Source organism: Ranitomeya imitator, chromosome 4 (genome assembly GCF_032444005.1).
Source record: "Ranitomeya imitator isolate aRanImi1 chromosome 4, aRanImi1.pri, whole genome shotgun sequence".
NCBI lineage: Eukaryota > Metazoa > Chordata > Amphibia > Anura > Dendrobatidae > Ranitomeya > Ranitomeya imitator.
Genome location: NC_091285.1, coordinates 609,513,646 through 609,539,457, shown reverse-complemented (window position 1 = coordinate 609,539,457; position 25,812 = coordinate 609,513,646). Strand labels below are relative to the sequence as shown.

Sequence of the window (25,812 nt, the reverse complement as noted above, 5' to 3'; positions counted from 1 at the left end):
AGGTCCTGCGTCCTGGGACCAGAAGCTGCCGTGTGCACCGCACACAGGGCCAGGACTTCAACGGACTTTCGTAGGGTGAGTATGTGTTTATTTTTTATTTTAAGTCTGGGCTGGCTGGGCAATATACTACGTGGCTGGGCAATATACTACGTGGCTGTGCAATATACTACGTGGTTAGGCAATATACTACATGGCTGGGAAATATACTACATGGCTGGGCAATATACTACGTGACTGAGCAATATGCTACATGGCTGGGCAATATGCTACGTGGCTGGGCAATATGCTACGTGGCTGGGCAATATGCTACGTGGCTGGGCAATATGCTACGTGGCTGGGCAATATATTACATGGCTGGGCAATATACTACATGGACATGCATATTCTAGAATACCCGATGCGTTAGAATCGGGCCACCATCTAGTATAATATAAAGATATAGATAGATGATAGAAAGATATTAGATATGTAATAGATAAACAGATATGGGATAGATGGATAGATAGATTGATAATATAAAGATATTAGACATATAATAGAAAGATATTAGATACGGTATATGATAGATAGGTATTACATAGATACGGTAGATATTATATACTTGCCTTCTTTAGTGCCTTTCATGTCGTGTTTGTTGTACAGCTTTTTATTCTTGTTTAACCTAATAGATTTAAAGTTTAACAAAATGCCGTTGGGTCACACCTATGTTATGAAACCAGAAAAGGTAAAGCAGACAGCTGTGAGCTGATATTCTCAGGCTAGGAAGGTACATGGTTATTGGGCTCTTCCCAGTCTTAACCCCTTCCCGACCTATGACACCACGAAGGCATCATGAAAGTCGTGCCAATCTGACCTGTGATGCCTATGTGGCATCATGGCAGGATTGTGTCCCTGCAGATCGGGTGAAAGGGTTAACTGAAATTTCACCTGACCTGCAGGAACAGGGGGAGTGGTACTTGAGCCCAGGGGGTTGGCTTCGCCCCCACCTCTCCCCCCGTGGCTACGATCGCTCTGATTGGCTGTTGAAAGTGATGTTTCACTTTCACTTTCAATCAGAGCAACCGTAATATTTCACCAATGAAAATTGGTGAAATATTACAATTCAGCCATGGACGATGCTGGAAAATCATCGGCCATGGCTGGAGACCGCGATCTGCCCCGCCACCGCCACGGATCTCCTCCCCTCCATCCTCGGTCATGTCCTCTGCTCCCCTCCGTCCTCCTCTCTGCTCCCCTTTGCTCCGATCCCACTCCCCTGTGCTCCGATCCCACCCCCTCATACTTACCGACCTCCGGTGTCCCTCCCGGTGTCCGTCCGTCCATCTTCTCCATGGGCGCCGCAATCTTCCAAAATGGCGGGCGCATGCGCAGTGCGCCCGCTGAATCTGCCGGCCGGCAGATTCGTTCATTCATTTTGATCACTACGATAGATCATATCACACTAATCAAAATATAAAAAAATTGTAAATAACCCCCCCTTTATCACCCCCATAGGTAGGGAACATAATAAAATAAAGAAAATATATCTATTTTTCCACTAGGGTTAGGGTTAGAACTAGGGTTAGGGTTGCAATTAGGGTTAGGGTAAGGGTTACGGTTAGAATTAGGGTTAGAATTAAGCTATGTGCACATAGTGCGGATTTGGCTGCGGATCTGCAGTGGATTGGCCACTGCGGATTCGTAGCAGTTTTCTATCATGTTTACAGTACCATGTAAACCTATGGAAAACCAAATCCGCTGTGCCCATGGTGCGGAAAATACCGTTTGGTATTTTCCGCAGCATGTCCATTCTTTGTGCGGATTCTGCAGCATTTTACACCTGTTCCTGTATAGGATTCTGCTGGTGAAATCCACACAAAAAACACTGGAAATCCGCGGTAAATCCGCAGGTAAAACGCAGTGCGTTTTACCTGCGGATTTTTAAAAAATGGTACTGAAAACTCCACACACAAATCCGCAACGTGGGTACATAGCCTTAGGGTTGAATTTAGAGTTAGGGATGGAATTAGGGTTAGGGTTGGAATTAGGGTAAAGATTAGGGTTAGGGGTGTGTTGGGGTTAGGGTTTGGCTTGTGGTTAGGGTTATGGTTGGGATTAGGGTTAGGGGTGTGTTGTGGTTAGGGTTGGGATTAGAGTTAGGGATGTGTTGGGGTTATTGTTGGATTAGGGATTTCCACTGTTTAGGCACATCAGGGGGTCTCCAAACGCGACATGGCGCCACTATTGATTCCAGCCAATCTTGCGTTCAAAAAGTCAACTGGTGCTCCGTCCCTTCCGAACCCCGACGTGTGCCCAAACCGTGATTTACCCCCACATATGGGGTACCAGCATACTCAGGACAAACGGGACAACAACTTTTGGGGTCCAATTTCTCCTGTCACTCTTGTGAAAATAAAAAATTGCGGGCTAAAAAGTCTTTTTTTGAGGAAAGAAAAATGATTTTTTATTTTCACTGCTCTGCGTTATAAACTTCTGTGAAGCACTTGGGGGTTCAAAGTGCTCACCACACACCTAGATAAGTTCCTTGGGGGGTCTAGTTTCCAAAATGGGGTCACTTGTGGGGGTTTCTACTGCTTAGGCACATCAGGGGCTCTGCAAATGCAACGTGATGCCCGCAGACCATGCCATCAATGTCTGCATTTTAAAACGTCACTACTTCCCTTCCGAGCCCTGATGTGTGCCCAAACAGTGGTTCCCCCACGTATGGGGTATCAACGTACTCATGACAAACTGGACAACAACTTTTGGGGTCCAATTTCTCCTGTTACACTTGTGAAAATAAAAAATTGTGGGCTAAAAAAATCTGCGTTATAAACTTCTATAAATTGTGGGCTCTGCGTTATAAACTTCTGTGAAGCACTTTGGGGTTCAAGGTGCTCACCACACATCTAGATAAGTTCCTTGGGGAGTCTAGTTTCCAAAATGGGGTCACTTGTGGGGGAGCTCCAATCTTTAGGCAAACAGGGGCTCTCCAAACGCGACATGGTGTCCGCTAATGATTGGAGCTAATTTTTCATTCAAAAAGAAAAATGGAGCTCCTTCCCTTCTGAACCCTGCCGTGCACCCAAACAGTGGTTTACCCCCACATATGAGTTATCGGTGTACTCAGGAGACATTGCCCAACAAATTTTAGGATCCATTTTATCCTGTTGCCCATGTGAAAATGAAAAAAATTATCAAACTAACTTTACCAATAACATGAAGCCCAATATGTCACAAAAAACGCTCAGAATCGCTACGATCCTTTGAAGCGTTCCTCCTGAGTTATTACTTCATAAAGGGACTCTAGTCAGAATTGCAAAAAAATGGCCAGGTCATTAAGGTCAAAATAGGCTGGGTCATGAAGGGGTTAAAATACCAGTGCGCATATCCCCCAGAAATGATGCATCACATGAGATGCTTCAAGTCTGATACTTCACCCTCGCTCTTCCCGATTGTTCTGGTGCATTGGAAATCTAACACTTAGCGTCTGAGGGGTTAAGCTGCTGTGATCCGAGAGCTTGCTCCAGCAGTTACTGGTGAATGTCAGCTGTGTAAAACAGCCAGCACCAACTGAGTATGGAGCAGGCTCAGCAGATGTTGGAAGAAGAAGGTAGAATCCAGGCATGGGTCAGGGTGGATAGGCATTGGCCCCCAGCTCACGGGCTGCTTAACCGTTACATAGCCTGCCACCAATGGTGGTGTACCACAGATAAGAGACAATAAAGCCAGCAATAAAACCACTTGACTGTGACTTTCCATGTAATGGTATTAATGTACATACGGTAGTTTGGCGAATTTTCTAAAGTGAATGACAATCTGCTCCATCAGTTGGAACACTTCTATCATTTCAGGTTTTTCTTGCTTCCACAGGTTACATGAAACAATTGTCACTATGACTTCAGTGTTACTCAAGAAAAAATGTCTGCTAATTCCAATGAAACTTTCCATTGTACAAACAAATTATCTATGTAAGTTGTCAGAGCATCCTAACAGGAAAAATAATAGATGAGGCCAGATTGTCCTAAGCCTTGATTAGTTTTGGCTTACAGAGTGATGATATTCCTCTTCGGTATGGGATGTTCTCATTTTCTCCACATCTCTATGTTACAGTGGATTACAGAAAGTCATGTAGTAGCTGAGATAGGATTTATCTGGGGTGACTGTGTCTGGTATTTTGGCCACTTTGTGGCGGGGGGGCTATTCTGTGGTCACGGTGTGTGGCCAGTATTATATGGTCTCTGTATTTGGCTGCTATGTGACATTGAGTATAGCTTTATGCTGTAATTTGGGCACTGTGGTAACTATTATGAGGAAACGTCTTTGCTTATCTGGTCACTTACGTGGTTATTTTTGGCCCTATTCTTGCTATCATTTAGAACCTCTTTTTTATTATTACGTATCCACTGGTTGGATATTTGCTTTTACTTGGGAAATGTTACTGTAATTATGTGGGTACTGTGTGGTAAAGTCACAATTACTGATACAGCTATATGTTCTATGCTTTGTATTTGCAGCTGTATTTGGCCAGCGTCTGGCAGACACCGTAGCGTATGAGAAGAAATTTGGAAGACACATGGTTCCCATATTAATGGAAAAATGTGCAGACTTTATCCTACAAAATGGGCTGAATGAAGAAGGGGTATTCCGACTTCCAGGGCAGGACACACTGGTGAAGCAACTCAAGGAAGCATTTGATGCAGGAGAAAGGCCTTCCTTTAGCAGGTACACCATACGATACTGCTAGATACTTATACTAGACTAGATGGAGGACCGATGCTATCGCATTGGGAGAGCGGTAATGTCACGATGGGGGCAGGCATGCGGCGCTGTTGTTGTCTAATGGCATCCTGTGATAATCTAATGACTTTTGCATCAGGGGACTCGTGTGCTTGATGCCTATGCTTATATGCATTGTTTTTGTCCCAGTTATGCTGTTGCTCTTCAAGAGTCTCATTTGCACTTTGTTGTCTTCAACGTTGTGGTTTGCTGCTTTCCTTTCATTGTCATTGGTGTACTTTTTAGGAGGAGCCATGTTGGCGTTGATATTTGCTTTTTAAAGGGGTTTTCCCACGAACAAAACGTTCATTTTAAAAATTGTCTGTGTCTGACCATGTACCGAACATACCACAGCTCCTGCGCAGGGGAGGAAGCAAAATACAATACTGACATTACAGCAGGAGATCACAGAGGATACATTTTGTGAGGTAAAATATTTTTTAAAGACAGTCAGTGAAATATTTTACCTCACAAAATGAATCCACTGTGATCCCCTGCTGTAATGTCACTATTGTCTTTTGCTTCCTCCCCTACCCAGGAGATGTGGTATGCTCCGTACACGGTCAGACACAGTCAATTTTTAAAATGAACTTTCGTTCATGGGAAAACCCATTTAATGTGGCCGGCTTCCTCTGCCTGTAGACACATCACGCATCTGCCACCAGCATCTGCCGAATGATTCACTGCACCTGCGTGTAATTCGCGCAGGTGCAGTAAATCAGACAGCCGCCAGCTTTGTGCAGACAGATAGCGGCAGTCACCTTAAAACTGCACATGCGCTCCTCCTTTACAAAGATGGCGGCAGTCTGTGAATCATTCGGCTGATCCCGGCGATGGCGTGTTCGCAACGGTGTTCCACTGGTGGTACCAAGCAAGAGGCTGCGTGAGTATGTGAGTGGGATGGCGCTTTGCTGGGGGTACCGTGCAATAGGTTGGTACTAAAACAGTTTCCATATTGAGACACCCATCACTTGGGTGTCCCAATATGGCGGTCGGTGAACTTCCTCCGCTTGGAATTGTGGGATACGGTGACATCTGGACAGAACAGGAAATGAAAACATTACAAGGCAATTATATAAATAGATACTCGGTGACTCCATTATTCTAGATTATTAATGCAAAATAGCTCTTCTTCACAGGGAAATAAACTGACTCTTTAGTGCCTCCTATCGGCTAGAAATCTGTTAAAAATATTCAGTACACCACTTTTACAGCCAGGATACATAGCACCTCATGTAGTCAAGCAGACCCCTTTCTCTGACCATTAGCAATAACTCCGGAAAAAGTGTGGTCTGTAGAAGGGTATCTAGGGTTTGGTTGATAGTGATGGACATATAGGGTAGTTCCCTAGAAGAAAGCTGTTTTGCATACTCCTTTCCAAATATTATTGTTTCAAAGACTTGCCAGTCGGATCTCCACTAGGAGACCCACTACCTTCTACATTCTCTTGCCTGAAAAATGGTTACTTTAGAAAATTGCTACCCAACAATCTCTATAAACCAAGGGGTGGTGATTAATATTGCTGAAACTATTTTGAGTTTTTTTTGCTGAGTTTTTTCAAGTTTTGCCGATTTTTTTTTTTTATATTGCTTTCATCTTTTTGTGTAACTAATTTATTGGGACACGACTTGCTAGGGATCACAGGGAATATATAGGGCTATCAGGGCCAGTTGTCGTGGAGCGGGGGCGCCAACTGCAGAAACTTAGGGTGCCAACCTCCGCAGACAGGTAGCGAACAGTATTAGGGCACCTGACAGGGTCAGATAGTCTACATCATATTTATTCCTGTGGTAATTTATATTTGTATTAATGTCTTCAGATCTGGAACAAAGTGTTTTAGCTTTATTTATTAAAAGTTATATTTTAGGGATCCTTGTGTTTTTGGTTTTTTTTCTTGGTCTAGGATTCCGTTTTGTACTTGCTTTAATGGTCTGTTGCATCCCCATATATACCATATGAGCACAAACACAGCCCCTTATATACAGTATGAGCTCCCACACAGCCTCCTACATACAATGTGAGACCTCACATAGCCCTCTAGATACAGTTTTAGACCCACATAGCCTCCTATATACAGTACTAGATGGTGGCCCGATTCTAACGCATCGGGTATTCTAGAATATGCATGTCCACGTAGTATATTGCCCAGTCACGTAGTATATTGCCCAGGCACGTAGTATATAGCACAGACACGTAGTATATTGCCCAGCCACGTAGTATATTGCCCAGCCACGCAGTATATTGCCCAGCCATGTAGTATATTGCCCAGCCATGTAGTATATTGCCCAACCACGTAGTATATTGCCCAGCCACGTAGTATATAGCACATACACATAGTATATTGCCCAGCCACGTAGTATATTGCCCAGCCACGTAGTATATTGCCCTGCCACGTAGTATATTGCCCTGCCACGTAGTATGTTGCCCAGCCACGTAGTATATTGCCCAGCCACGTAGTATATAGCCCAGCCACGTAGTATATTGCCCAGTCACGTAGTATATTGCCCAGCCACGTAGTATATTGCCCAGCCACATAGTATATTGCCCAGTCACGTAGTATATTGCACAGCTACGTAGTATATTGCACAGCCACGTAGTATATTGCACAGCCACATAGTATATTGCCCAGCCTCGTGGTATATTGCCCAGCCACGTAGTATATTGCACAGTGACGGAGTATACAGCACAGAGCCATGTAGTATACAGACTTAAAATAAAAAATAAATGTATACTCACCCTCCGTTGAAGTCCTGGCCCTGTGTGCGGTGCACGCGGCAGCTTCCAGTCCCAGGGTTGGTATGGGCGCAGGACCTGTGATGACGTCGCGGTCACATGACCGTGACGTCATGGCAGGTCTTTCTCGCAGGACCTGTGATGACATCGCGGTCACATGTCCGTGACTTCATGGCAGGTCCTTGTTGCATACCATCCTTGCCACCAGAACCTGCCGCTTGCATGGAGCGGTCACTGGAGCGTCGTGAGGAAAGGCGCCGTAATGTGAGTATATGATGATTTTTTATTTTTTTTAATTATTTTTAACATTAGATTAGATCTTTTTACTATTGAGGCTGCATAGGCAGCATCAATATTAAAAAGTTGGTCACACAGGGTTAATAACAGCGTTAATGGAATGCGTTACACCCCGGCATAATGTGGTCCATTAGCGCTGCCATTAACCCTGTGTGAGCGCTGACTGGAGGGGAGTATGGAGCGGGCACTGACTGCGGGGAGGAAGGAGCGGCTATGTTGCCGCCGGACTGTGGCCGTCGCTGATTGGTCGTGGCAATGGTCGTGGGCATTTTGCCACGACCAATCAGCGACTTGGATTCCATGACAGACAGAGGCCGCGACCAATGAATATCCGTGACAGACAGACAGACAGACGGAAGTGACCCTTAGACAATTATATAGTAGATGAGCACTCACATAGTCCCCTATATACTGTACATAGAACCATCCCATACACATATGACAAAACAAACCAACATATACTCACCTTGCTTCTTCTCCCCTGGCACATCGCTTCTCTCTGTTGAAATTACTTTCGGTACAGCAGATGCGATTTAATGACTTCATAGATTGTGAGCCCCAACGGGGACAGTGATGAAAATGTGTGCAACCTGTAAAGTGTTGCGGAATATGTTAGCGCTATATAAAAAAATTAAAAAAAAATAAAGAAGAGTTTCATCACGTCTGCTATCTCACACACTGATTGGTGGAAGAAGGAGCCGGCTGCTCCATTCTCCAACTATATATTCACTGCTGTCTGCAACTTGGGGGTATGGGGCGGCCTGTGGATCACGGTTTTCAGCCCTCCAAGCTGTCTTGGTCCACAGGTCCAACTGGAACTGCCGGTGAGTCGTATGTGGTCTGCAGGCCGCACTTTGCCCTGTTCTGCTATAAACGATTATAAGCAACAAAACCATTATGATCAAGTTGGTGTAAAAACTCTCAAAAATGTTCTAGCATCCATGAAAATCTATATTCTCTGCTAGATCTTTTTGTAAGCTCATAAACATTTTCCAATGGTCTTTTCAGGGACACCGATGTGCACACTGTGTCATCTTTGTTCAAACTGTACCTTCGGGAACTGCCTGAACCAGTCTTTCCATGGTCCCAGTATGAAGACTGTCTGGCATGTGAGAATACAATGAGTGTTGATGAGGAGAAGGTAAGTAACATAGAAATTATAATTTTGGCTGAATAGCTAAACAACCAAAGCGTGAATAAAACTATAACCAGCCAGGAGATGCCACCGGATGGGTTTCTGACTTTAGTTCCCAGTTTCCTGACTCATTTTTTGAAAGCCAGCACTGCCTATAGATTTACACAAATTTCATGACCTGTATTCTTTAGGTAGTTGTGCTAATGGGAACCATGTTTTACACTGTCAGTGTGGACTCGAATAGGGAGCAGTGAGACTTATGGTGAAAACCAATATAGGCCTTTTCCTATGATGCAGTAGAAAGATTTCATGAATTGAAGGGTGATCTAAGCTTCAGAGTTTACTCCCTCTCTCTCCCATTACTTTTTTAATGTTAGACAGACACAAAAATACCGCGCTATAAACCGCCCCACTGCAGAGGCTACCAATGCATAAATACCCTATTGGTATATATAAAAAACCAACTGGCTGCGGACCAGAGGTAAAAGTAAAAAATACAGTGCACGCTTGTATAAAGCACCTATTGGCGCCTGGTTCCACAATATAATCTAGCTCCAACAATAGTTACTCTCACCTACCTCCTTAGGGGTAGAGGATTAACTGCTTCAGCCGCAGGGTAGATGTGGCCGACGTGCAGGGATCCCGTATCGTCCTTATACAGCAGGTAGGACGGAGGAAATGCTTGGCCACAGGATAGATGTGGCCGGCGTACAGGGGTCCCGTATCGTCCTTATACAGCGGGTAGGACGGAGGAGATGCTTGGCCGCAGGGTAGATGTGGCCGGCGTGCAGGGTTGCCGCGCCGCTCTTGCACAGCGGGTAGGACGGAGAAGATGTGGGCAGTGCAGAGCCAGAGGGTTACCCTGACGAAGAGGTGCGTCCCACCTCGAAACGCGTTGGTTTATTCTGACCCTCTGCTGCTCCCGTAGCACTAGTGACGTCACTGCCAGGTCGAGCGGCCGATTGGTATCGGCCACCCTCCTGTTCCCTGCGTGCATCCAGGGACGCTTCCGGCCGGGGCGCCTCTGGCTCTGCACTGCCCACATCTTCTCCGTCCTACCCGCTGTGCAAGAGCGGCACGGCAACCCTGCACGCCGGCCACATCTACCCTGCGGCCAAGCATCTCCTCCGTCCTACCCGCTGTATAAGGATGATACGGGACCCCTGTACGCTGGCCACATCTATCCTGCGGCCAAGCATTTCCTCCGTCCTACCTGCTGTATAAGGACGATACGGGATCCCTGCACGTCGGCCACATCTACCCTGCGGCTGAAGCAGTTAATCCTCTACCCCTAAGTAGGTAGGTGAGAGTAACTATTGTTGGAGCTAGATTATATTGTGGAACCAGGCGCCAATAGGTGCTTTATACAAGCGTGCACTGTATTTTTTACTTTTACCTCTGGTCCGCAGCCAGTTGGTTTTTTATATATACCAATAGGGTATTTATGCATTGGTAGCCTCTGCAGTGGGGCGGTTTATAGCGCGGTATTTTTGTGTCTGTCTATTGTTATTTATTCTACCGACAGAGGTCGGCACAACCCCTGTCTAAATACCAGCTGCTTTCCTTTAGCTTTCATTTTTTCTTTTCCCTTCCACCTCCTGGATTCATATCAGTACAGCGCCAGTGTGGTCATTGGTTGAGTATACTTTTTTAATGTTGTTCTTGACAAATATCTAGTGCCTTTTTGTAGGTTTTTAAAACCAATTGAAAAGGGGTCAATTTAGACAAACCCTTACTCCCTTCGGCACATTGAAATATTATGGGCATTGAGAATGGTTCCTGTACAAGGTCTCTGATAATATTTCCTTATGTTTCCAGGGCCATGAAGAACTCATGAAACAGATAAAACTTCTTCCTAGAGAGAATTACAATCTCCTCAGCTTTATATGCAGGTATAATCTTCATAGTTAATCAGTGAGTCCTCCTAACCACCACACATAAGTGCATGACACCTTCTGCATAGTGAACGTTACTCAATACCTTGTGTATGTACGCACAAGCAGTTACACAATCACCTCTACATACACACCTAGTATGTTGTTATGTTACAAAACTACCCTACACCCAGGGGTGGGATTCAAATTTTTAACAACAGGTTCTGTGTTTGTGTGTAGGAAAACCACACCCATTTTTTAAGCCACATCCATTTACACACACCTTTTCCTCAAACATATACAAGTAGGGGCGCAGTCAAACCATACCTCCCAACTTTTGAAGAAGGGAAAGAGGGACAAAGTTTGTGGCGTACATAGTGCGCCACGGTAAATTTTAGGCCACGCCTCTGACCACACCCATTTCTACAACTAGTATTACCCATATCCACGTCCCAACCACACCCATTTAGCACTTCTGATCACACTGTTTCATAAACAATAATTATAAAAAAAAAATATGGCTGCACATGATGCTCAATACTGTATAATGGCCACACATGATGCTCAATACTGTATAATGGCTACAGATGATATTGCGTACAGTATAATGGCAACACATAGTTACACACTAATCTGCTCCGTACACCTCGTACACACACTGCTCCGCTCCGTACACCTCGTACACACACTGCTCCGCTCCGTACACCTCGTACACACATGGCTCCGCTCTGTACACCTCGTACACACATGGCTCCGCTCTGTACACCTCGTATGCACATGGCTCCGCTCTGTACACCTTGTACACACACGGCTTCGCTCCGTACACCTCGTACACACACGGTTCCGCTCCGTACACCTCATACACACATGGCTCTGCTCCGTGCAACTCCTACACACATGGCTCTGCTATATCCACACTGTAAACCCCTCCTGACCCCACACCTAAGCTTATCCTCATCCAGCACCATGACAGCACGGCAGAGTCCTGCAATACACAGAGACCCTTGATCATGTGACTCCTGACTCCTCCCCTCCTGTAACCTCATCACACGTCCTGCGCGTACAGAGCACCGGCAGCCATATATGTGATGTGCGGCTCTCTGCGGGTGGAGGGATGCGGCTCTGCAGTGCGGGACTGTGGGGCACTCTCAAAATCAGGACTGCCTCGCGGGAGACGGGACACTTGGGAGGTGTATACCAGATCGCTGCTCTGAATCTCCCCGGTTCAGGGAACCGGCTGCTTTTTTAACAAGCGGTTCCATTGTACTGGGGAGACCCGGCCAAATCCCACCCCTGTGTACACCCCCATGAATTAACTTCCATTGATCATCATAATCTCATACTTCAACCACTCCTGAAGAACACACCTACAGCAAAGGAAATAATTATTTTATCCCTTGCTGATTTTGTAAGTTTGCCCACTGACAGACATGAACAGTCTATAATTTTAAGAGTACGTTAATTTTAACATTGAGAGATAGAATATAAAAAAATAAAATCCAGAAAATCACATTGTATAAATGTATTTGCATTTTGCAGTGAGAAATAACTATTTGTTCCCTCGGGCACAACCTTGGGTTCCCTTGGTGGCAAAACCCTTGTTGGCAAGCACAGCAGTCAGACGTATTTGTAGTTGATTATGAGATTTGCGCACGTCAGGAGGAATATTGGTACACTCCTCTTTGCAGATTATCTCTAAATCATTAAAATTTTGAGGCTGTCGCTTGGCAACTCGAAGTTTTAACTCCCTCCATAAGTTTTCTATGGGATTAAGGGCTGGAGACTGGCTAGGCCACTTCATGACCTTAATGTGCTTTTTTTTCAGCCACTCATTTGTTGCCTTGGCTGTACGTTTTGGGTCATTGTCTTGCTGGAAGACCCAGCCATGACCCATTTGTTAATGTCCTGGCGGAGGGAAGAAGGTTGTCACTCAGAATTTTATGGTACACGGCTCCATACATTCTCCCATTGATGCGGTGAAGTAGTCCTGTGCCATTAGCAGAGAAACATCCCCAAAGCATAATGTTTCCACCCCCATGCTTGACAGTGGGGAAGGTGTTCTTTGGGCTATAGGCAGCATTTCTCTTCCTCCAAACACGACGAGTTGAGTTAATTCCAAAGAGCTCAATTTTTGACTCTTTTGACCACAGCACCTTCTCCCAATCACTCACAGAATCAACCAGGTATTCATTGGCAAACTTCAGACAGGCCTGCACATGAGCCTTCTTGAGCAGGGGAACCTTGCGGGCACTGCAGGAATTTGAACCTTTATGGCGTAATTTGTTACCAATTGTTTTCTTGGTGACTGTGGTCCCAGCTGCCTTGAGATAATTAACAAGTTCCCTCCGTTTAGTTTTATGCTGATCTAACACCTTCCGCATGATCAAGGATACCTCGCGAGGTGAGATTTTGCATGATGCCCCAGATCGATGCCGATTGACAGTCATTTTGTATTTTTTTCCATTTTCTTACTCTTTGGTCTTGCCCATGTTGTGGAGGTTAGAGTCTGACTGATTAATTGACTCTGTGGACATGAGTCTTTTATAAAGGTGACTATGTAAGAGAGCTGTCTTAATGCAGGTAGTGAGTTGATTAGGAGCATCTAACTGGTCTGTAGGAGCCAGGACTCTTAATGGTTGGTAGGGGATCAAATACTTATTTCTCACTGCAAAATGCAAATACATTTATATAATTTACACAATGTGATTTTCTGGATTTTATTTTTGCTATTCTATCTCTCAATGCTAAAATTAACCTACCCTTAACATTATAGACTGTTCATGTCTTTGACAGTGGGCAAACTTACAAAATCAGCAAGGGATCAAATAATTATTTTCTTTCCTGTATATCCTACAAAGACCACAGTAGGCTATCATTTTCCACATACAGCTACCGTATAACATCTACTTTGGAAAACCTCCACTTTTCTGTAAAATAAACAGTTGTTAATAGAACATTCACAGTTGATCTGTCACAATATTTCACAGTACAAATTAAATACATCAAGAGACACATCATAAAGGTCTGAAAATCCTATAAAATCACCTGAAAGAGTCCAATTCTTGCTGCTCATTCTGACATGGATTACCAAAGAAAGGACCCCAGTCTCATCAGGTCTAAGATATTTATTTATTTTAAATGGATCCAGTTTAATTGTAAAATGTGGTGAAATAATAGTTTTAAGCATTTTGATAAAAAAAAGTAGTCTGTACTGCTTGTACCCCTGAAATGATTTTTCCACTAGTCATAAATACAAAAACATACACTTGGGTTTTTGGGGTTCTAAGAATGCATCGTCCATCAATACCTATCAGGTGCATTCAGTGATTGGCTGTAACGTCAAATGGGGTTGTTTTCTACAATTAACCCCTGTTGTTTTAAGATTCAGTGATTTTGTAGCCTCTAGTGGGCCAATCCAACTCTGAATTCCAACATGTCGGATCCTTCTCAACCTTACACTGGGGTTTCTCTTTAAATGGAACTTAAGACAATAGGTCACATGCAACGTATCAAAAATGCATGACTAAGGTCATACAAAATTGCAAAAGTAAGCAGCAATCAAAGTGGAGGGGTATCCAGGTGCCCATTCAGCCTGACTGACGTTTCACAAAAAAAGCTTCATCACGGGTTAACTGATTACCCTTTTGTGCATCTCTACGCAGTTATTTCTCCATGTATTTTAAGTGTCAGCATACTGATTTTTCTCCATATCTTTACTGATTCTGGCTGTCAAACCATACCTGCACATTGTTATTCACTGGTGCCATTCACTGATGACTAGTGCACCTTCCTGTACCATCCTTTGGGGTTTCTAGCTGACCTGCCCATCTTACTTTCTTCCTGGTTCCTTATTTTTATAGATTCCCTTGTATTTTATTTTTGCATGTATTTGTTAATCTCTTAATAAAGTTGTTTACTTTTGCATTATTGTATGGTCTTAGTCACGTGTTGCCAGGGAGGGAATACAGCGCGCTCACTATATAGTCTCTGGTGACTGTAACAACTCAATGCACCACGCCAATGACTGGAAGCTGAAGAGAGAATAGAATTATATTTTCTCTCTGTAGCCGCTGCTCAAGTTAAGTAGCCAAGCAACATTTAAACAGTCGCTGCTCCATAAGTCAGGAATGTATAATGTTAATGCTATTCACCTACAGATTACAGATACCGAGTTAAATAGTATTTCCTTTTAAAGGTTCCTTTTAAAGAGGCTATTTAGACATTATACATTACAGTGGCTACGGAGAGGAAGTCAGACCTCTTTAAATTTCTCACTCTTTGTTTTATTGCAGCCATTTGGACGATTAAAATTTTTTTTCAAATTTATTAAAAAAGAAAAACTGAAATATCACCTGGTCATAAGTATTCTGACCCTTTGCTCAGTATTGAGTAGAAGCACCCTTTTGAGCTAGTACAGCCATGAGTCTTCTTGGGAATGATGCAACAAGTTTTTCACACCTGGATTTGGGGATCCTCTGCCATTCTTCCTTGAAGATCCTCTCCAGTTCTGTCAGGTTGGATGGTGAATGTTAGTGGACAGCCATTTTCAGGTCTCTCCAGAGATGCTCAATTGGGTTTAGGTCAGGGCTCTGGCTGGGCCAGCCAAGAATGGTCACAGATTTGTTCTGAAGTCACTCCTTTGTTATTTTAGCTGTGTGCTTAGGGTCATCGTCTTGTTGGAAGGTTAACATTTGGCCAAGTCTGAGGTCCAGAGCACTCTGGAAGAGGTTTTCATCCAGGATATCTCTGTACTTGGCCGCATTCATGTTTCCTTCAATGACAACCAGTCATCCTGTCCCTGCAGCTGAAAAACACCCCCATAGCATGGTGCTGCCACCACCATGTTTCACTGTTGGGATTGTATTGGGCAGGTGATGAGCAGTGCCTGGTTTTCTCCACACATACCGCTTAGAATTATCACCAAAAAGATCTATCTTCGTCTCATCAGACCAGAGAACCTTATTTCTCATAATCTGGGAGTCCTTTATGTGTTTTTTAGCAAACTCTGTGCAGGCTTTCATATGGCTTGCACTGAGGAGAGGCTTCTGTCGGGCCACTCTGCCACAAAGGCATGACTGGTGGAGAGCTAAAGTGATAGTTCACTTTGTGGAATTTTCTCTCATCTCCCTACTGCATTTCTGGAACTCAGCCACAGTGATCTTGGGGTGGTTCTTTACCTCTTTCACCAAAGCTGTTCTCCCACGATTGCTCAGTTTGGCTGGATAGCCAGGTCTAAGACTTCTGGTGGTCCCAAACTTATTCCATTTAAGGATTATGGAGGCCACTGTGCTCTTAGGAACCTTGAGTACTTCAGAAATTCTTTTGTAACCTTGGCCAGATCACTGCCTTGCCACAATTCTGTCCCTGAGCTCCTTGGCCAGTTCCTTTGACCTCATGATTCTCATTTGGTCTGACATGCACTGTGAGCTGTGAGGTCTTATATAGACAGGTGTGCGCCTTTCCAAATCAAGTCCTATCCGTTTAATTAAACACAGCTGGACTCCAATGAAGGAGTAGAACCATCTCAAGGAGGATCACAAGGAAATGTACAGCGTGTGACTTAAATTTGAGTGTCTGAGCAAAGAGTCTGAATGCTTATGACCATGTGATATTTAAGTTTTTCTTTTTTAATAAATTTGCAAAAAATACTGCATTTGTCTTTTTCCAGTCAAGATGGGGTGCAGAGTGTACATTAATGATAAAAAATGAACTTTTTGAATTTACTAAATGACTGCAATGAAACAGAGCGAATTTAAAGGGGTCGAAATACTTCCAGTACCCACTAAATGTAGAATTATCCGATTTGCTGTCAATCTGCCAGTTTTCATGATATCTGCCAAAAATAATAATAATAATAATAATATTTTTATTTATATAGCGCCAACATATTCCGCAGAGCTTTACAAATTATAGAGGGGACTTATAGAGACAATAGACATTACAGCATAACAGAAATCACAGTTCAAAATAGATACCAAGAGGAATGAGGGCCCTGCTCGCAAGCTTAAAAACTATGAGGAAAAGGGGAGACACGAGAGGTGGATGGTAACAATTGCTTTAGTTGTTTGGACCAGCCATAGTGTAAGGATCGGGTGTTCATGTAAAGCTGCATGAACCAGTTAACTTCCTAAGTATGTAGCAGTACAGACACAGAGGGCTAATAACTGCATAAAGTGTATGAGAACATGTTGCGAAGAACCTGATTATGTTTTTTTTTTTTTTTTTAATGGGCCACACAGGGATAGTTAGGTTAATGCGTTGAGGCGGTAGGCCAATCTGAACAAATGCATTTTTAGGGTACGCTTAAAACTGTGGGGATTGGGGATTAATCGTATTAACCTAGGTAGTGCATTCCAAAGAATCGGCGCAGAACGTGTAAAGTCTTGGAGACGGGAATGGGAGGTTCTGATTATTGAGGATGCTAACCTGAGGTCATTAGCGGAGTGGAGGGCACGGGTTGGATGGTAGACTGAGACCAGAGAGGAGATGTAGGGTGGTGCTGAGCCATGGAGTGCTTTGTGGATGAGGGTAGTAGTTTTGTACTGGATTCTTGAGTGGATGGGTAACTAGTGTAATGACTGGCACAAGGTAGAGGCATCGGTGTAACGGTTGGTGAAGAATATGATCCTGGCTGCAGCATTCAGGACAGATTGGAGAAGGGAAAGTTTGGTAAGAGGGAGGCCAATTAGTAGTGAGTTACAATAGTCCAGACGAGAATGAATAAGTGAAACAGTAAGAGTTTTTGCAGAGTCGAAAGTAAGAAAAGGGCGAATTCTAGAAATGTTTTTGAGATGCAGATAAGAAGAGCGAGCCAGTGATCGGATATGGGGGGTGAATGAAAGCTCGGAATCAAGTATGACCCCAAGGCAGCGGGCATGTTGCTTTGGAGTAATGGTGGAACCGCACACGGAGATGGCAATGTCAGGCTAAGGTAGGTTAATAGAGGGAGAAAACACGAGGAGTTCAGGTTTTGACAGGTTCAGTTTCAGATAGAGTGAGGACATGATGTTAGAGACAGCGGTAAGACAATCACTGGTATTTACTAAAAAGGTCGGCGTGATAACAGGAGAAGTGTATAATTGGGTGTCATCAGCATAGAGATGGTACTGGAAAACAAATCTACTGATTGTTTGTCCAATAGGGGCAGTATACAAAGAGAAAAGGAGGGGGCCTAGGACTGATCCTTGAGGAACCCCAACAGTAAGGGGAAGGTGAGAGGAGGAGGAACCAGCAAAAGATACAGTGAAGGAGCGGTTAGAGAGATAGGAGGAGAACCAGGAGAGAACGGTATCCTTGAGGCCGATGAAGTGGAGCATAGTGAGGAGGAGCTGATGATCCACAGTGTCGAATGCTGCGGAGAGATCCAAGAGAATTAGCATGGAGTAGTGACCATTAGATTTAGCTATTAGTAGGTTATTAGAGACTTTAGTGAGGGCAGTTTCAGTAGAGTGTAAAGAGCGGAAACCAGATTGAAGAGGGTCGAGAAGAGAGTTATCTGTGAGATAGCAGGTAAGACGGGAGTGGACCAGGCGTTCGAGGAGTTTAGAGATGAAGGGAAGATTAGAGACAGGTCTATAATTAGCGGCACAGTTTTGATCGAGGGATGGTTTTTTAAGTAATGTATGTATGATGGCATGCTTAAATGAGGAAGGAAAAATACCGGAAGTAAGAGAAAGGTTGAATATTTTTATTAGGTGAGAGGTGACAGCCGGGGAAAGGGACTGGAGGAGATGTGACGGAATGGAGTCACTGGTGCAAGTGGTTGGGCGAGAAGATGCAAGGAGCCTGATTACTTCTTCTTCTGTAACTGTTTCAAAGTCAGAGAGTGAACTAGATGCAGTGAGGGAGGGAGGATAGTGCATGGTATGAAGAGATTGGGAGATGATTTCCAAAAAAAAAATCTATTCGTTGCCCCATGTTCACCATGTCTGTCATATGTTTTATTCGGTTTCTAAATACAACCCCACAAGGGATATTAAACAGCGTGGCGTAAATATAAGGGATACAAAGATTTTGGATGCACCCCAGGCTCCTAAATCTATGGGAGTGAGAATAGTCCTCTTGCCTAGTATCAGTACGATAATGTACATCTGATAGCTGGTGGTGAACCTTATTGCAGATTTTGTATTGGGGCCCAGAGACTCCATCGTTCAGTCATGTCTACTGACATTTTAATAGAATATACATTTTTTAAAAAGATCAAACATGACATATAACAAGACAAGCACAAAAGACACACTCAGGAGCCACATGTGGATCGCCCCCATGAGGCCGTGGGGTACTCGGTACCGAGTCCTTCGGTTCACAGGCGGATGTCACAGTGGCTGACCCGGTCCATGGCGCTGGGACATCCGTGTAAAAGGGGAAAGGTCTTTAAAGGGATATAGTTTGTGTTCATGATGCCACCTGTGGTATTCGATCAGGGTGACCGACGCTGCTTTAAGGGATCTGCTGGGGTGATGTTATGGCAGCTAGATGGTATACCTTCCCGCAGGTGAAGTATATCCTCAGGGCTTCCCGGTGTGTAGATGGTGGATGGTGAGAGGCGCAGAGAAGAAACAAGGACACAAGGTTGCAGTCTCTTTACCTTTACTGAAGACTTGAGCATCCACAGTCTCTTAGGGCACCAGATCACAGGGCAGGCGGAGTCCGGCCGGTTTGAAGGCAAGTTCAGAGTCCCCTTGTCCAGGTGGAAATCAGTAGCCTTCCCTTGCGCTATAGTGTTGTAGTTCCTTACTGCCTAAGGCTTCGCATAAGATCCTCACCGATGTAATGTCTTTCTCTCTGTCCCCCATATAGGATAGGACAAACCCGTATGATTGGTGGCTTTAGGCTGTTTATAGGGACTCTAGCACGCCCCGGCCTCCAAAGATTGCCACCGTGCCTCCTGGATGTAGGGCGGACAGGTAACTTTCAATTAGCTGTCCTGCCGGTCTCTGGAGCAAAGCATAAAGGTCCTTACTCCCTCGGTGCTCTGGCTACCGGGCTTCTGCGCCTCAGAAGGAGGCAGCCTATGTAGGGCTGGTCCCCTTCTGGTATCCTCTCATTTGCTACGACTTCCTTCACACTTGCTGCAATACAGTTCTGCCTTCTGTGTGTCTCTTTCTGGGAGCTGCAGCTCTGAGGGCATGCACAGCTCCTTTAACCTTCCATCCTCCTCAGACTCTGGTCTGGAACATTCTAACCTTCCCTACAGACTACCAGTTTTACCTATGTGGGGAGTGACCGAATAAATAGGAGCAGAAGCTCCCCCTGGTGGCCTTGAGTGTGAAATGTGTTGCATGTTTGTGATACCTGGATGCAGTTATCCTTCTTTGCCTCCAAACGTAATATCACTCTCCCCGAGAGGAAAGCAATACCACTGTGAAGACCAGGACCCTGGGGCGCCGAACGTGCACAACATGATGATAGCACAGCTAATGCAAATATAATGCTCCCATGATAGGGGTAGGCTGTGAAGATATAAAGTGACAAGCACGGCCGCAAACAAAGTGTAAATATAAAGTGGGCAGGAATAAACCACCACACAATGAAGTAAATAGTCAATGAATAAGGGCAGAGCTCACCAAAACTGTGCACGGATCCAGAGTCAGATGGCAGGAACCCCGACGTGCGTTTCGCATGCACACTGGCTGCTTTCTCAAGGAAATGTGCAGAGGTTTGGTGATAAAGACCTTAAGAAGCCATGGAAACCAGTCACATAGCCCATCACCTGGTCACAATTGACCAATAAAGGGTGGCGCTGTTGGCGCATGCACAGTGCACCTGACAGGTCCCGTCATGAGGAAATCTGAGCGTCAAGCATCACTGTACACACACGGGGAGGTGGAAGTCCCCAGGCGTACACAGGAGGCACTAAGACGCCCAGCCCCATGTGGGACAAGGAGGGCGACAGCGTGCATGTGCTCGGCCATAAAGGTATTACAATAGATATAATAATATTACCTAAACCATTTAGATGTAATACCATCTTATGCAGCATGAAACAGCATACAATAGAACAAAGTGAATAATTACAACAAGAAAGGAGTTAAGAATAAGAAATATTAAATGGAATCATATCCATAGATCATCCAAACCAGATGAAATCATATTAGACGAGACTGCTGCAGGGTGTAGCACTGGTAAAGGTGACTGAAGATGGAACATCAAAAGGGAGAACTTGACCACTCCATGAATATTAATGGCACTAGACAAAGAATACATATTAAAATAATTATTACAATAAGAAAACACACAAAAACCAATAAAAATAAAAACAAAAACAAAAGCCATCTAAAGTAGGGGTATGCAAAATGGGTGAAGGGGGACATAAGTTGAAAGAAGCCCTTCATTATAGAAATGAGGCAAAGCTTAGAGACTCAATTAGGCCTTTTGGAGCCATAGAGTCCAAGGTCACAATCCATTTGGCCTCTTTCTGAGCCAATAACCTTTTATAATTGCCCCTTCTAATACCCAGATGAATGATGTATATACCCCTCATCTTCAATGCCTTGGCATCACAATCATGATATGCCCTTAAAATGGCGGGGAATAGTTTTAAGATCAGAGGGATCAGCCACCATCTTGGCCGCACAAATGTCCTGCACATGCTCGCGCACCCGTATGCGTAGTTCTCTGGAAGTCAAGCCAAAGTATATCATGGAGCACTCACACGTAGCATAATATATCACATTGGTGCTACCACATTATATCCACTGTCTAATTTGAAATTGTTTTGAACCATCTAACCTGCTAACACCCTTGCACCTCTCCAGTCCATCCTTAACTCTGCTGCCCGACTAATCCATCTCTCTCCTCGCTACTCCTCCACTTCCCCTCTGCAAATCTCTTCACTGGCTCCCATTCCCTCAGCGTATCCAGTTCAAATTACTAATACTGACCTACAAAGCCATCCATAACCTGTCTCCTCCATATATCTCTGAACTAATCTCCCGATATCTTCCCTCACGTGACCTCCGGTCCTCCCAAGACCTCCTTCTCTCCCCCACACTTATTCGCTCCTCATCCAATCGCCTCCAAGACTTCTCCCGAATATCCCCCATCCTTTGGAACTCTCTGCCCCAACACGTTCGACTATCAACCACAGTCGGATCCTTCAGACGGAACCTGAAAACTCATCTCTTCAGGAAAGCCTACAGTCTGCACTGACACCGCTGCCTCCTCACCACTACCGAAGCTACCGCCTCACCAACATCGGAGCTCCTGCAACCCTCAACCTATTGTCTCCTTCCCCATAATCCTGTAGAATGTAAGCCCGCAAGGGCAGGGTCCTCGCCCCTCTGTATCAGTCCGTCATTGTTAGTTTGTTTACTGTAAGTGATATCTGTAACTTGTATGTAACCCCTTTTCATGTACAGCACCATGGAATCAATGGTGCTATATAAATAAATAATAATAATAATAACCATCAGATGACTGGAGAGCGTATGTACCTTAGTTTCTTACGGCATTGTCCTGTAAATAAGTCTATACAGCATTTTTGCTGCTAAATATAAGTAATATTCTGTTCATTTTGACAGATTTCTTTATGAAGTACAGAAGAACTCCAGCATAAATAAAATGAATGTAGATAATCTGGCCATGGTAATAGGGGTCAATCTTCTGAGGCCAAAAACAGAAGAACCAGTGGCGCTAATGAGAGGTAATTAATGTATTAGGCTTTGACACATACTATAAACTGTTTCTGATAGTAATCATATTCTCCTTTATGAAACTGTAATGTTTTTCCACTAGCGAATTAGCTCATATGTGAGGGGATTATGGGAACCTGCAGGTACCGACTGGGGCTGAAATTCAGTCCTGGCATTTGACATCACACAGGCCCATGCTGTCCCCATCCCCAAGCACCAGATGGGATATATTACTAATATTACCCTGGATGAAGGAAAACAAGATTTTCTACAAGACCAATATTTCCAATGATACCGGTGGCCTGCTGGGGTAAATGATGAAGTCAGCGACTTTGTGCTCCATCACAACCCTTAACAGTATGGGTATCTTGAGAACCCCGATTCTGTTAACAGCGCAGCATACAAGGCGGCCTATTACCAGACAAACCCTTCTGGCATTTGCCAGAATTGCCAGATGGCCAGTCCGGCCCTGGAAACCTGTCAGACGATTCATCCTGCTCGAACTGCAGGCTGCATTAATCGCATCTTGGCTGCTCAAATGCAGCCAGATTTATTATTCTCTGAAAAAATTAAGGTGTTTCAGAGAAAATATACTTTTAGGCCGTGTTCACACGTTGATGTATTAGGTCAGTATTTTACCTCAGTATTTGTAAGACCTAAAAACCAAGAGAGAAACAATCAGAGGAAAAGTGTCATAGAAACACCTCACCACTTCTCTATTTATCACCCACTTTTTTGATTACAAATACTGAGGTAAAATAATGTCCAACTATTGATTGTGTGAACTTGGCCTAAAGACTCTTTCCCTGTCACAGTTCATAGAATCATAGAATGGTAGAGTTGGAAGGGACCTCCTGGGTCATCTGGTCCAACCCCCTGCTCAAAGCAGGATTCACTAAATCATCCCAGACAGATGTCTGTCCAGCCTCTGTTTGAAGACTTCCATGGAAGGAGAACTCACCACCTCTCGTGGCAGCCTGTTCCACTCATTGATCACCCTCACTGTCAAAAAGTTTTTTTTCTCATATCTAATCTGTGTCTCCTCCCATTCAGTTTCATCCCATTAGGGGCAGCAGGGTGGCGCAGTGGTTAGCACAGCAGCCTTGCAGCGCTGGAGTCCTGGGTTCAAACCTCACCAAGGACAACATCTGCAAAGAGTTTTTATGTTCTCTCCGTGTTCGCGTGGGTTTCCTCCAGGTACTCTGGTTTCCTCCCACATTCCGAAGACATACTGATAGGGAATTTAGATTGTGAGCCCCAACGGGGACAGCGATTATAATGTGTGCAACCTGTAAAGCGCTGCGGAATATGTTAGCGCTATATAAAAATAAAGATTATTATTATTATTATCCCATTGCTTCTAGTCTTTCCTTGTGCAAATGAGAATAAAGATGATCCTTCTACAAGGTGACAGCCCTTTAGATATTTGTAGACCGCTATTAAGTCTCCTCTCAGTCTTCTTTTTGCAAGCTAATCATTCCCAAATCCTGTAACCGTTCATCATAGGACATTACATAGTAACATAGTTATAACATAGTTTCCAGACCGATCACCATTCTGGTCACTCTTCTCTAAGCTTGCTCCAGTTTGTTGATGTCTTTTTTAAAATGTGGTGCCCAAAACTGGACACAGTATTCCAGATGAGGTCTGACCAAAGAGGAGTAGAGGGCAATAATGACTTTGCGTGATCTAGACTTTATGCTTTTGTTAATACATCCCAGAATTGCATTTATCTTTTTTGCTGCTGCATCACACTGTTGACTCCTGTTCAGTTTATGATCTATAAGTATACCCAAGTCTTTTTCACATGTGCTGTTGCTTAGCCCTATTTCTCCCATTCTGTATATGCTTTTTTCATTTATATTGCCCAGATGTGGTACTTTGCATTTTTCTTTGTTAAAAACCATTCTGTTAGTTGCTGCACACTGCTCCAGTTTATTTATATTTTTGAATCCTCTCTCTCTTCTCTAGTATTAACTATCCCTCCTAGCTTCAGCAAATTTAATTAGTGTACCCTCAATTCCTTCATCTAAATCATTGATAAAGATGTTGAACAATACAGGGCCCAGGACAGAACCCTGTCTTGAGACATTCTTCCAACTGGATGTGCAGCCATTTACGACCACTCTTTGGGTCAGATCACTAAGGCAGTTATGAATCCACCTAACAGTTGCCTTGTCCATTCCATACTTAGTCATTTTTTTCAATAAAAATGGTGTGAGATACTTTGTCAGATGCTTTGCTGAAGTCCAGATATACTATATCTACAGTTGATTGATAGATCTCTCCCTTGAGCATATACAAAGGGAGAGATCTGCCAATACCCTGCAGAAGCGCCAGAAGCTGCCATCCGCAGGGCAGCGCCAGAATCGTCTGGTCTCCGTCGTTGGTTCGCTCGCTGAATCCTCAAAGTATAGTTTCTCTGAAACACTGAATTGTTTCAGAAAAAATATATTTGGCTTCATTCATGCGGCATGGCTACAATTCATGTTACCTGTTCTTTGATTAGCATGAATCACCTGACAGGTTAATATTATTTATAGGAATGGTTGGAGAATTTAACATACTGTAGGTGACGTGTCTTGACTTAACAAAATGGTGGTGTTGATCAAAGTTGGCTTCAGAGATTACCAAGCTTTATCCTACCATAAAGTAAAGCAATGAAAAATTGCTTTGGCAAACAAATCAATGCCCGGTCATCATATTTATTAGTTGGTAAAAAGAAACAATGAGTTCACCTAAAAATATCAGCCATAGAGATTAACAAGCACTTTAAGGCTAAGGTTACATGACGGTTTTTCTCTCCTCCAAGAAAATGTGTCTGATTATGCTAATCACGCTCTGATGGTGGTTGGAGTGTTGTGATCTGTGTTTTATATTATTGCAAGTTTTAAAAAAAAAATGCACAGAAAAGTTACAATTTAGTGATGGCTTATGGAATTTTTCACGTTATTACTTTACCTTTGCAATTATTGTTTTGCCTCCATACCTTTCAGGTACTCCGCAGATCCAAAAACTAATGACTGTAATGATCAGTCACCATGAGAAATTCTTTCCTAAAGCCAATGACCAACCTATAGAAACCAAGACACAAAGAAGCGAATTGAAAAAAGTACAGGCTCCACGCAGTTCGGTCGGTTGGGATGCAGCTGAAGAAAGTATCTCACCTACAGGAGATTTATCCAAATCACGTATGGTAAGGTGCCCGTTATATAAACTTGACAGTTACTCCGTTCGTGAAGGGAAGAACCGGGTCTTATGGCAGCAGAGGCAAGTTCATGCTTCAGTGATTGGCAAATGGTCTTCTTGCTCTCAAAAATATCAACGTAGAGCAACCCACATCCTTCTAAAGTAGCAAAAGCAGTTTATATGGAATGATGTG

At 43.9% G+C, this 25,812-nt stretch overlaps 1 protein-coding gene across 2 annotated transcripts in view; it reads left to right on the top strand.

Moving 5' to 3' along the window:
* The window catches only part of ARHGAP25 (Rho GTPase activating protein 25), a 156,603-nt gene that overhangs the window by 122,698 nt on the left and 8,093 nt on the right, over positions 1 to 25,812 (top strand). For both annotated transcript variants that reach the window (XM_069766574.1, XM_069766575.1), the window contains 5 exons: positions 4,497 to 4,704; positions 8,797 to 8,929; positions 10,742 to 10,815; positions 22,320 to 22,441; positions 25,427 to 25,626. In XM_069766574.1, the coding sequence (XP_069622675.1) occupies positions 4,497 to 4,704; positions 8,797 to 8,929; positions 10,742 to 10,815; positions 22,320 to 22,441; positions 25,427 to 25,626 (737 nt within the window). The remainder of the gene's footprint in view (positions 1 to 4,496; positions 4,705 to 8,796; positions 8,930 to 10,741; positions 10,816 to 22,319; positions 22,442 to 25,426; positions 25,627 to 25,812) is intronic.